The sequence below is a fragment of the Temnothorax nylanderi genome, unplaced genomic scaffold, assembly GCF_030848795.1.
Source record: "Temnothorax nylanderi isolate EJ_2023f unplaced genomic scaffold, tnyl_v1.0 TNYL_tig0023_pilon, whole genome shotgun sequence".
Lineage (NCBI taxonomy): Eukaryota > Metazoa > Arthropoda > Insecta > Hymenoptera > Formicidae > Temnothorax > Temnothorax nylanderi.
The window spans coordinates 478,865-490,915 of NW_027249085.1; the positions used below are offsets into that span (position 1 = coordinate 478,865).

Genomic DNA, 12,051 nt, shown 5'->3' on the forward strand with positions numbered 1-12,051 from the left:
AATTGTGAATTAGATCATCATGCATATGCACAACATTATTATTTGATACAGAACTTAAAAATGTTATACATAGAAATTTACAATACAAGGAAATGCTTAACGCATTTTGTTTAAAATTTGAATTTGCGATTTTGTCATTATCTAAAAAAAGTTGCGACTCTCTCGAACGCAGAGGAAAGCAAATCTCGCGAATGAAAAATTTCATCAATGTCTGATTTTCATGCTAAGTAAACTGAGAGAAACTTTTTGCGGAGTAAGATTCAATTATGATATTATCAAGTACATTTGAATGTTTCCAAAATAATAGAATAGTATGTATGGAAAGGGAATAGCATGGATGCAGGAGGGAAATGGCGGATTAGACAAGAAAGAAAGTAGATGAAAAGGAGATAGGCAAGAGAGGACGCGGGAAAAAGATACGAACAAAATGCAAGGAAGGCAAGGAGACCAGTTTAGACTTGTTGAAATGCATCGAGCATTCTGGCAAAAGTACGGTGTTTACGAACAGAATACGTCCAGCAGGCATTGCAAACCAGCAATTGTTAAGTAAATACTGTACGAGTGAATCGCATGTTAATTATCAAAATTGGACTGCCGGCCAGTAGCTTTTATCAATCCCGGGAATTTACTTTCCAAGATAAAAGAAATTACCACTGGGAATTTTACAAGCTCCGCTATACTTGTTTTAAGATTAAAGAGAACGAAATCCAGAAACTTGCTAAACGATTGAACTATGTGACTTGTTTAAAAAGAATTAAATCACATTAAGAAAATTACTTTGCAGAAATGGAACGGAAATGGAACCGCAATCAGTGCGACAATATTTGAGAAGTTTTTTATTATTATTATATGAATGTCACATCGTGCTATGATGACTTTTATGAATTGTGAATGCATTATTGATTCAGATTGAGTAACACCGCTTTTAAATAATAAAAATATAATATAATTCCATTAAAATAATTAATCGGGATGCCTTGGAAATTCAATAATTTAAGAAAGTAAGCGCTTATCCGCCAGTGTAATTGTAACAGATATCACCTATATATAAACAATGTAGAATCAAGATTTCGAAATTGATAGAACGAACAACAAGCCTGCAATCTTTCTGCGGATTACGTCCCTAGCGCGCAATTTGAAACATCGACACACCCCATCCTTCCATTCTCGCGTCTATCACGCCCGACCTAGTCGACGGCAATAAATCTGAACTTACGGTGTATCCTTGGATGCAAATTTCTCTACAGCTATAGAAATTTCGTTCACAATATCGCCATTTCCTTTCTCGCACTACGTTTTCTGTTATACATATATCTATTTAAGAAAATGTAAATTATATCTTACAATTGATTTGCTCATTATTTATGATATCCTATTAACTACTATTGATGTGGAGAAATGAACAATATTATATAGCAATGTAATTTCGAAAGTGATAAACTGAGAGATAACTTATGCGGGATATCGGATACATGTCCAGTGTACAATTTGAATCATCGCCCCCGAACCCCCGCTCTCCAATCCGCCCGTGCAAAACCTTTTCTATCCACACGTCCATCGTGTTCGACTGGCTCGATGGCAATAAATCCAGACTTACTCTTTATCCTATCGAGGCTTTGCCCGCCAGGGTGCGAGCCTCTGGCATTGTCGCGGCTATATCACCGGCCAAAACGGACGAGAGGAACGGCGTGTCGTGCGACAAGACTCGACGGAACCTGAATTAAATTCTGAGATTTATCGCGTCAATAACCATGCATTAATTTATGATTTTTTGCGGTGAGGAACGTAAATCCACGGGGCACTCGCCGTCGCGCCAATTGTTTCGCTCTACGGTGGCGGCCCAGCCAGAGAAATGGGCATAAAGAGGAAATGGCAAAGGGGAAGAGAATAAGCGCGCTATACGGAAACACACAACACAGCTCAAACCTATATCGATAGTACCAGCGCGCGCGGAGGTGTACATGCGGCGTGAGCGATGTGAGGTGTGGGTAACGGCGTATGCGGGCGACTAGCGGCGTATTCTACATCTAACTTATATTGACCACTCAACATTCCGAGCTCGTAAACTACGACGTTCTCCGACGGTTCGGGGCAAAAACAATCGGAAACAGTATATCGCGGTTCCGAAAAGCCTTTGATGTCGTGCGCGTATCACCACGAGGAAAAGTATCGTCAATTGAAATTATTCCCATGTTGTTACTCGCCCATATTTGTTACTCGCGGCATGACCCCGCTAAAAAGTTACTTTCGAAACGTACGTCGCTTCGCCGACTTACACAACTTATTTTCAATAAAAATTAATCGATTGGCATGTAATTCGTCGTTCAGAACTCACCTTCAGTCTTTAATTTATTTCGTGATTTTCCTTCTTGCAGCAAGGAAACGCTGGGTTTGAAATTGTTTAATTACGGCTATTAGTAATGTTTCGCATTAGTCATTATAGATTAATTTATTCCATATCATTACTCATTAGGGAGGATGTACACATGGTACAAATTTTTTCTCACTCTTTTCGCTTCCGCCCAGATACGTCCTTTGATCGATTAATCGTTTTAATTACGGGCGAAACCGCGGCAGGTGTGCATTCAAATTGATGCACAGAGTGGAAGTACCGACCGGCTACAGCCTGAAACGCGCGTAATTCCGCCTGCCTTCTCTTTTATTCCCTTTTACGTTCTTTCCTTTTGACAAACCTTCTTTGAAGCCTTCTCTTCCCAAACGAAGTCGTCCTTTTGCTTTTTTTTTCACCGCCTATTCTTCGCTTTCCATCCGCATATATTACAGCGAACATAATTTTTGCAAGACTTTTCAAACACATAACACATTACACGCATTATGCATTTAATGACTTATCTTCGTAAAGCTGAGCATGCTTTCAGTTTGATGGGCAAACTGAGTGGCAAAAGAATCAATTTATTGAAATAGAATAGAAGCGCTTTAATACAATATTACTAAGTTTTGTCCAAGTGATCGACTTTTTGATTTGTTAACGAAAAATAATCGTGCTTCACTATTTGTAAAATGCACCTAGCATAAACGTCTAGGTGTCATTCAACGAACGAAACTATTTTCTAATTACATGCTGCTCTTCAGCACTTAATCCATCACAAACGAGAAGATAAAGGAAGAGGATCAGTACTGTCATCTTCACGCCAGCAATTTTTTTCTACGGGCAATTAATTCCGTAGTACGTGAAAAGTATCATATATCAAAGTTCCGCCGTTCCGTCTACATCAATCACCGTACATAGTTGATAATGGGTACCGCGCGCGACGTAGTCTTTTGAAAATTTCCAATTGCGGTCGAAAAAAGTCCAGGTAGCCGCCGGATAACGGAAGTGAAAGGAGAGATCGGTATATGTGCGATGCGGAATTTTATTCGCGGCGCATGCCACTCCGCTCTATCGGTCGAAAGGATATTTCCTCGCCTTAAGTTCCCGCCGAAACGACTGCAGCCCCCAGGGCGTTCCAGTATTCCTAATTTTGTCCGCCGGGCGCTACTGGAATCTTAATTATGAGGAAGAATTCGTCGAGGATGGTCCGCGCGGGCAACCCGGTCCCAATTCGCCCGACAATGTCACCAGTACTTTTCCAGAGGATATGAGCGTTTCAAAATTCAATTGCGCATGAAACAAATTGAAGTCTCTCGCTACAAGTACTGTAATATTGCAATAATGAAGACACAGAGGGGAATGAATTCAGAAAAAAATATCATTACATTCATACGTGCATTATTTCGATGTTTATAACGCAAAGAAAACGTGATTAAGGTATATAAAATTGTTATTAAAAACTTAGTAATTATTTAAGTTATTTAAATCTTGGCATCAGATGCAAAAAGAATGTCAGATACGAATTGAAATGAAAGAGCCCTTAATTGATAACTTCTTGAAATAATTAGAAAGGAGTGTTGGATTTAACCACTGAATTTTATATATTTATAAGATTTCTTGATTAATTGAATTTTATTCTTACACTCCATTTATATCTATAGCTTATCTTACCCAATATCACATTTATGTTACAGAGATTGCAGAGTCGTCAGAGATCCCCAAACTTTAAAGTCCAAAGGATATGGATTTGTTTCGTTCGTCAAAAAGGCGGTAAGCGAGCGATACTATTAATTCAGTTTCTTTGTTTAAAAAGTAGGAAATTTAGCGTTATATCGTAGCTGAGATAATAAACTGATTCTATCACATGAGCCTTAGCTACGATATTTAAACTTTGCACAAGACACTATCGCATTTAATTATGCACATTTATATGTTAAAAGTAGATTAATATACAATATGTAATCTTGCTAGTCAATAAGTTATTTTTATTTTTAAGAAATACAACAAAATCTAAATTATTAGGGACATATAGCTCTCAAACACAAAATTTTACAACTCTGTTCATGTTTTGGTTTTACAGCATGAAAAACATTTCTTTTTAGCAGTAGGAATTTCTTTCTATTTAAAAAGTTTAATAAGATAAGTCCGAGTATGTACCAATCGATAAATCTTAACTACCAAAAATGTACTTATTCCGAATTAACTTCAGAATCTTGCAGATTTTACAAGAAAACTTTATACATCACGCTTTCTTGTAACGTTCTCTTTTACCAGAATGTGGCCACTTTCAAGAAAGTCCAAAAAGCAGTCGTTCTAAAGAAGGCTAGAGCATGCAAAGCACGTCAATTAAAACAACAACGTTTGTAATTTCATTCCTACGAGATTATAATAAAAATGAAATAAAAAATTATCTGCAGAGCACTTGTGTGAGTAAAGGAGATAAAAGAGCTCGATGCATTTTTATGTAAATCAGAATTACGGCAACATAACGGCAAAGTAGATAATTCCCTTTCGAGCAGCATTTTAATTATCGCATTTAACTCCGATTGTCCCCAAAGTCGGAAAGAACGCGAATATTTCTCAACGACAACAACTGCGAAATCACATCCATCACTCTCGCAGTATGTCAAACTTGACGCCGTCCTCCCGGCTTTCGCTGATCAAATAAGGAGGAGGGTCCCCGACCGTCACGGTTTACAACATCATTTTTCGGGGCTAAATGGAGAGTGGCCGGAGTTTTAGTGTGACCCGCCAAAATCCGCGACGTAAATCACGGCGAAGTTAGATGTACGGCTGAGTAAAAGAAGGCTTTCCTCCGTTTATGGCGGGGTTATTCGTCGAGGCGCCTGCCCCGAAGGTAGACCCTCTCTCCGTTTCCCCTCTGTTTTAATGTCCTATCGATCTGGACCACCGCCGGCACCTGCCTCACACCCGCGGTATTACTATTGCCGAAGTATAAATTTCCCGAGTGTCTCCGTTAACCTCGAGGAACACGCGAAAATTTCTCCCCTTCCTTTCCCACCGCTATCCCCCGTCCACCGACCAGTCCCACCGCCACTATATCCTTCGACCGTCGGATACACGTATCTAAATCGCGAGCTCTGATCGCCCAGCATCTAACATCCTGGCTCTTTTAAGATGTACGACGAAATAGGAATTCCCGGGATTCTCGTTTTCTCTTTTTTTTTTTCTTTTGGGAGACGGATTCGAACTCCCAAATACTGCATCTAATGAATACCGAGCTTTATAATGTCCCGCTGCGTGCTCCTATACGTTTCGTGTATCTATACGCGACATTCATCACAGGTGCGACGATACCTTACTACTGGGCAACAGTTCTCTTTAAACGTGCGCGATGGAAATTGATTTATGATTCGAATGTTCGTCTTTCAAACGAAATAGTAGTAAACCGAGATTTGTTATTTCGAAAAGAAATATGTATTGATAAAACGTTTCCATGAGCGAATATGGTACAATGTATTCAATGCGTAGATGGATCCGTCATGTAGTCCAAGCTCTGCCCCTGTTACCAGTTGATAGCCGGTGTGTACTTACACACATACTACGTAAGTGCTCAGGTCGCTCCAGTTACTGTCAACTTTTGTTGCTTTACCATTTGATCGATAAATCGTGCGATATTATGACTCACGACCTTAAATACACAAAAGCGTGCTTCCATTCGCATAGATTTGTATTCTACGCTATAGGTAGGTAAACGAAAGCAATTAGAACGTCGTTTACGACGCGTTGGAAAACGGTGCCTTCGTATGTGTTAATGTTATTTTATTTACGGCTGCAGTCAAAATATCGAATGCATAACGGCCACGTTGACACGTGGCATTGAATATACGCATAGCCATGTAAATAAATAGTCTTTATTTTTTGATGCAATAGAAATATCGTACGTAGCGAGTCGCAGAATTTTTAAAACAACAGGTCATATTTTTATTTGGTCATGGAGTCATACAGTTTTTATTAAAAATTGAAATGTTACTTAAGTTTCCTCGACTGTACGAACAAATTAAATAAATAATTGGAAACGTTTCGAAAGAAATACCGCTTGGAGTTTTGCCCTATTAACCTAACAAATTAAGTTTAAACATATTACGCGCGTGTAGTTTGTACAAACTTATATCATTTATACTGTATTAAAGTTTCAACAAAAAATTATTAATAAACCAAATGTTACCATTTAATCTAATAATTTCTTGTTAAATACGAAATTTTAATATAATTGCTAACAAGATATGTAAAAACGCTAGCTAGTTTAATTCTTATATACCACAATTTGTTAAAAATACTTATACCTTTGACTAAGAAAATGTATCAGAGCTTGATTGAGAAAAACAATAAAAAATCGACATAAATATTGTATAATTTAAAAGAGACAAGCTTAAAGAGGCAAAGTCGATTACAATCGGGCTTTGTACAGTTTGTTTGGTGCAGAAGGAAGTTTCGTTAAGGCCACGTAATCCGACAGCGCGTTACTCCGTGCCGGCGCATGACTTAATAATGCGTGTAAAACAGTTGGGTGTCGGTAAGCGGCGCTCCCGTCTGCCTATAGCATCGCTGACCGCGGAAGAAATTCGATTTGATGGGTGCTTGGACAGCTCAAACTGCCGGCCGGTGGAAAATGCGGGGAGGGGAGGGTGAGACGGGAGGCAACTGGCTTCTGGAGGTGGCACTTCTGGTACCACGTAAACGCCCTGGTCACGCCGGACGGAAGGAGGCAAGCGGCGGTGGTTTTCAGGGGTTGCGGGTCGAAGAGGCGGGATATCGACCGAAGTTTAGAATCGGCTTAGAACGGGGCATTCGGTCGCCTGAGCTCTATCTAGGCTAACCGCGCGAATGTGCGGCATCATATCGGGAATGGAGATTCGAATCGGAAATACTTTATCTAGCGGGGGATGTGCGACGGAGAATGAGGAGCGTGCAGAAAAGCGCAGAGAGCCACTGGCTGAAGCGTAGCCCGCGCCGTGGAAGAAAGTAACGGCTGGAGATGAGGCAAAGGCAAAGCCGAGGACGCCCCGAATGGCGCAAATGGCTGAAAGTAGAGAACGGCAGAGGGTAGACTGCTGCCGTGGAAACTGGAAAGAGGGGAAAGACTGTGGGAGGTTAGAGAGCGGGGAAGAAAGAGAGAGAGAGACAGACAGACAGAAATAGAGAGAGAGAAAAAGGGGGGGAGGAAACGAGAAAGAGAGTGAGAGACAGACAGACAGAAATAGAGAGAGAGAGAGAGAGAGAGAGAGAGAGAGGGGGGGGAGGAAACGAGAAAGAGAGTGAGAGAGAGAGAGAGACGTATCTTCCCTTCGTTTCTCATGCCCAAAGAGCTTTTCGAACAGTAAACTTTTTCGGGGAATTCCTCGTGGCGAGAATATTTTTAGGTCTCCATCTCTCAGTCATCCTGCGGATCTACCGTCCGAATACCATCGTCACGATGTCGCGCGAATGTATGTCTTTGTGCGTGTACTGCACGATGCAAGCGATGACGTGTGCCATACTGTATCTATTTCTCGCTGTGTGCGTTGCGAATATCACGGTGATGCGATTTCTTTACCTTTTCCGCGAGTTTCGCGATTAATATAAAGATTTTGTTTTCCATACGAATCGTATAATGAACGTATAGGAAGACGGATTGGTTACCGCCGTGAAAATCGTTTCAGTCGAATGTCCATGAATTGTGCAAATAGCTCGTAGAAATATGTATACGTCGGCGGTGCTTTCTCGTCTTTGCCATAGGTGTTCCCAACCCTGCCTCGAGAATCCAATGTCGCAATGGAAAATGTCCCGGATCGCCCGAAGCGGTTCACGAAAATCCGGGGAATCAAGAGTGCAGTCGATCGAATAAAATTTCAAAACGTATATTAAGTTGACCTGGATCGAGGGCCACGCCGGCGGGATACCGCGGCTGAATCAACAATAAGTCGCGGATAATATTGACGTCAACATACCTGTTGGTTTTATCCGCGGTTTTGCGTGTGAATGCGGCGGCATCCTCCCGCCGCGTCTCGCGCGGATGCCGTCGCGCGGGTCTTACGATGCGACGTCCCGCAATTGTTGTTATAGACGTTGCGAGAGACAATAAAGGAGCTTTCGCAGAGGCACTGCGCGACGACGCGTATTTTCATTCGCCTCTCGGAAAAATCCCTTAGAAGCATTCTGTAATACGTAAATACACACGGTCTACGTCTTTTCTATAATTTCACAATTATTTATAATTTTTTAGGAAATTCGCGTTAATTACATGACGAATTTTACAAAAGCATTGATTATCTTCTTTGTTTTTGCGTTTTGTATCATACCATTTATTTGTATGTTTTAGCGTGTGTTTCCAGGATATAGCATTGTAACGCAAGAATTTTGTAAATTTAACTGCAATCATATCCATTTATACGCATTCGATAAAGTGTATTATAAAATAAAACGACCGTTTGGTATATATGCAAAAATATTTTGTATTGCCACTTGAATGCTTTTTGTAAAATCAACGACTGTTTTGATCACAAAAAGTAAATTAATAAACGATGCAATAGCATAAAGACTAAATAAAATTGGATACACTAGGTACTAAGGCATTGTAAAAAAAAACATATTTTATTGTAAAATCGAAAACCAACGTTGCAAAAAATAAAAGAATGAAAATCGTTTTTTAATATATAACGATATAGGTTATAGGTCATAGGAGAATGATAAAACCTCGATTAGAAATATTAACAAAGCAAATATTATAAATTATAAACAAATGTTTACAAAATTCAACATAATTACTATCAAAACTTATGTAACCTCCTATGTTTAGTAACTAACAAAATAGCTTCTTTTCTGCTTTTAATATATGAATTTCGCTATTCGAATTTCCGACAGGAAATATTGATTTTTCCTGTTGTCTTTTCTCAGGAAGCAGAGAGTGCCATCGGCAACATGAACGGCCAATGGCTCGGTGGCAGAAGTATTCGGACAAATTGGGCCACTCGCAAACCTCCCGCACCTAAATCCGAGGGTAAGTACTTTCACATACTACGGTCAAAAGTTTTGTTGCATAAGAGAGTGTAGCATAGAGCATGATTACTATCGTGATAAATGGTTTTCTTGATATAGCAGGTGAAAGTATTTAATTATATATATCGCCGCAAACGAATGTAGGTATAATTCAATGTCTTACGTAATCTCTCATCTAAACAAAGTAAGTTTTCTGTCAGGTTTCTTATTTCGCGTTGTCACGTTGTCGCGTTATCGTGTTACTTTCTAAAATTTCACAAAATATTGTATAACATAAATATACAATACGGAGTTCGTCTGTACAAAAGCGGGTACTGTCAATGATCGGAACGTAAAAATGAGAAAATGAGATTATAAGAATTTTACATGCTTATCTAAAAATAAGAAGCATGTTAAGTACAAGTCTTCGATGGCAAAAGCTAAAAGCAATTTTGACGAGTCAAAGTCAGCCCGACGAGTAGAATATCGGTACAATTTTCGGAAAAGAAAATCAAAGGGTCGATACATATTTCCAAGTGCTCCGTCAAAGCGTTATATTTACGTCCACAGCCATGTCTCGTCATGAATACCAAATCGGCGCTGCTAAATTAAATATCGCGCTCGTCGGTCGCGAATGCGGAAATTTCGCCGACGCAACCGGAATTCGATTAGGTCGGCGAAATTCTACCGCGCACAAATGGATGCGCACGGTCGCGTTATTCTGTGGAGTTCGAAAGGTCCGCCTCTTGTGCAACACTCGGTGAGTCGTTCGCACAGAAAGCTTTCACTGTGCCATTCAGGAAAGCTCGAAACGGCTTTACCACGAACGGTTACTCTGCAAAGCGGGCTCTACAAAGGCAGCACTAGCTGTTCGAGTGTTTGTTAATCGATACCTTGAGATGGACTCAAGAGCCTTTTTTCAATGGACCGAGGTGGAGGAAGGAAGAAGTTCTACTCGCGTCGTACTATCATGTTCCCAGAGTACTGAGATTGATTTCAAAGCCTGGCGAGCGACAGTATGGACCTTGTGAAAATTTCCCGTAGCAATGGGGGTCACAAATATTTTCTTTTCTCTCTTTTCTCTCTTCTAAAATGCGTTTACCAACGGTAAGTCGTAAATCGCATTTCAAAATGCACCGAATTGTGAAGTAACCAAATACGATTCTAATGAAAAGAAACTATAGCCATCAAAAATGTTGACGAATAAAAAGGTATATACGTGATATGATAGAAACGTTTAAATTCTGAAATTTATGATACTGTATTTCTATTGCAAGGAAATTATAATAAGTACAATAAATTTTAATCAAATATCTCGAACAAAATATTTGAATTGCAAAAGGGATAAACTATCTTTGCTTATGCAGCATCATCGCGGCCATGAATGAGTTGAAACGTTCTCTTTCGCGATAGTAATTACTTGTATAATTAGGATGGTTTGAGACAACGGTCGGATGAAAGCCCCGGCTCGGTAGGGATAGTAAGAATCCAATTGAAGTTATGAACTAAACGCATAATGAGCTTGGAGGTAGCACTCCGAGGCCCCAAGTAAGTATTATTATATTATCATAAGCGGCTCTTCGTCGCCGAGTCGAGGACTCCATCGTCCATCCTCGAGAGTCACCCCCCCCCCCGACCCCTCGGCTAACTAATTTCATTCCGCAAGTCTTTAATTAGTATTCGTCGCGGGGCGTCCAAACTTTTTCACTAGGCGAGGGCTTGCAAACTCGACCTACCCGGATTGTTCACCCGTATTTGCATAGGCCAAATTCGCAGAAAGTACTTTCTTGCTGGCCACCTTTACGTGGTTAATATTCCTCGACGAACGTACCTTAAATTTCTCATAAGAGAAAATAATAGTTTCGTAGAGAAGTTTACCTTGTTCGCCTTCTCTCGCGCTGTAAACATTCAGCCCTCGTGACAGTTCTTAAGCGCGGATATACGTTTTCGCGATTAAAAACGCAATCACGTGAAATTACATTGATTTATAACTTTTACCTTCAACTTTATTGTTAGAAGTAAAAGTAATTTACTTTTACTTCTAACCGAATCTATATGTAGAATTTCGCAGTAAAACCCTGGATTGCGCTTGGTTTCAACATCTTGTCCGTCTCATTTTTTATAAGCAGCTACACCGACATAATTGGAAAATTTATTTTCATTTTGACTTTCAAGATCTTCTATAATATGAAGGTCTAAAATTCGCATCTTGTTTCTTTCAATTTTATTATACAATAGTCCAAAAATGTCGGTTATCTTGTTACAAATAATTTAAACTCTACTTCCAACTCTTTGAAGCAATAAAACTGTATCTTATAGAAAACGCTCGTATTTTATAAAACATTTTTCCATATCTAAAAAAGAGATGTAAAGTCGATACTCGAATCTATTGAAGTTTATTGTTGTCGCTTTTCCGCGATGCCGATTGGTTCTCTCGCTGCGCTTACTTCATTTGCAGCTGTTATCGTATATTTTGATAGTTGTGTGTATCAAGAAGTTAATAGTGTAATAGCATAATGTTAAAGCTAAATTGCGCGCGCGAAGCGCGCGTCTGTGGTGTCTAGTATACGTATATGCGTAAGTGCAAGAAAATATCAAAAATATATGACATAATCTAATCATACATATAAAGTATTAAATTATTTACAGTAATATTAAATACGAATGGATTACTAACTTAATTAACAGGAAAGTTTGGATCCTCTCTAAATATATTAAATCTTTTCTATTCTGGTTTTTGC

At 39.6% G+C, this 12,051-nt stretch overlaps 1 protein-coding gene across 9 annotated transcripts in view; it reads left to right on the forward strand.

Moving 5' to 3' along the window:
• Positions 1-12,051, forward strand: part of LOC139769533 (uncharacterized) — a 405,408-nt gene that overhangs the window by 348,915 nt on the left and 44,442 nt on the right. For all 9 annotated transcript variants that reach the window (XM_071700652.1, XM_071700655.1, XM_071700657.1 and 6 more), the window contains 2 exons: positions 4,027-4,102; positions 9,230-9,332. In XM_071700652.1, coding sequence (XP_071556753.1) covers positions 4,027-4,102; positions 9,230-9,332 — 179 coding nt within the window. The remainder of the gene's footprint in view (positions 1-4,026; positions 4,103-9,229; positions 9,333-12,051) is intronic.